General features: G+C 47.2%; 1 protein-coding gene across 1 annotated transcript in view; it reads left to right on the forward strand.

The window, feature by feature from the left end:
- Positions 1–6: 6 nt before the first annotated feature.
- Positions 7–1,344, forward strand: part of Pqbp1 (polyglutamine binding protein 1) — a 3,376-nt gene continuing 2,038 nt past the window's right edge. Inside the window, exons 1-2 of the mRNA XM_010606348.1 lie at positions 7–227; positions 346–430. Coding sequence (XP_010604650.1) covers positions 364–430 — 67 coding nt within the window. The 5' untranslated portion in view covers positions 7–227; positions 346–363. The remainder of the gene's footprint in view (positions 228–345; positions 431–1,344) is intronic.

Below are 1,344 nucleotides of genomic sequence, written 5' to 3' on the forward strand. Positions count from 1 at the left end.
GCGTGGCCCCCTGGGAGGGGGGAGGAGCCTGGGCCTGGACAAGGAACTGAATTCAAAGGCATCTGACCTGGGGAGCTGGGTAAGAGAAAGTTTTGTAGATTGTGCCACTATCGGTTACACTTTTTGGTTTTTTTTGGTACCACGGATCGAACTCCGGACCTTGCGCTTTTGAGGCAGGAGGCGGCACCACTGAGCTAAAACCCCGGCCCTGTTAAACTTTCGAGCAGGTAGGTTTCTTTGCGCCCAGATACATTTGGGTAGGTAGGGTCAAATGAGCATGTACGTGCTGTGGGGAAGCGCTTGATACTGGATCCAGATTCTAATTTTCAGTGTGTCTGTCCCTAGGTCTGTGTGCTACTCGCTATGCCGCTGCCTGTTGCGCTGCAGACCCGCTTAGCCAAGAGAGGCATCCTCAAACATCTGGAGCCGGGTGAGAAAGCTACAGATGACCTACAATGTTACCAGTCTTGACAGGCATTTTATTGTTGTTACTGACATCTAATACCTGGCATAGCGGGTGCACCAAGCAATGGAGTGACTGACATCTTGTTTTTTGGCTTTGTTTTGTTTTTTATTTTTTTGGTACCAGGGATCCAACTCAGGTCCTTGCATTTGCGAGGCAGGAGGCGGAACTACTGAGCTAAATCCCTGGCCCAGCATCTTGTTGTTAATATGATTTTCTGACATCCATTTCTACTGTACTAAGCAGTCTGTGGGGGGAGTGTTTGGGGGGCTTATATTTCATCTTCAGCAGTGACATCTGATGCTGTGTTTGATCCATGACTCAAACCAGGGGTGGTGGCACACACCTGTAGTGTCAGCGAGCCATTCGGAAGGCTGAGGCAGAGGAATCACTTGAGCAACATAGACCCAGTCCCCCAAAATAAGGTGGATGGAGTCGACACATAGGGGTGACTACATTTTATCTAATAGGAAGGATAGCTGGCACTACCTGCAGTCTCCTGTGTGTGAGGTGTTGATAATTTACCACAGTAGTGGCATGTTTCAGAGGTAGTCTAGTGATGGGCCTAATAGTGATGACATAGACCTTATTGTTTGCCATATGAACAGCTGACATGTTGGGGTCTCCTAAGTGCCTGGCATACATGTTATGGTTAACAGTCTAAACTGATGGCAAGGGCCAGGCATAGTGGCACACACCTGTATTCCCATCACATAGGAGGCTGAGGCAGATGGGTTTGGATGTGAGAAATACTTCATGTGCTTTTTGGCACACACGTATGTCTTCCACACATGGTTTGTGTGGGGCCCTGACTGTAGAATAAAACTTTCCTGATCTTTTTTTTTTTTTTTTTTTTTTTTTTTTTTGCCTCTTATCTGTTT

Source organism: Fukomys damarensis, unplaced genomic scaffold (genome assembly GCF_012274545.1).
Source record: "Fukomys damarensis isolate Sample0158 unplaced genomic scaffold, DMR_v1.0_HiC HiC_scaffold_39, whole genome shotgun sequence".
In the NCBI taxonomy this organism is placed as follows: Eukaryota; Metazoa; Chordata; class Mammalia; order Rodentia; family Bathyergidae; genus Fukomys; species Fukomys damarensis.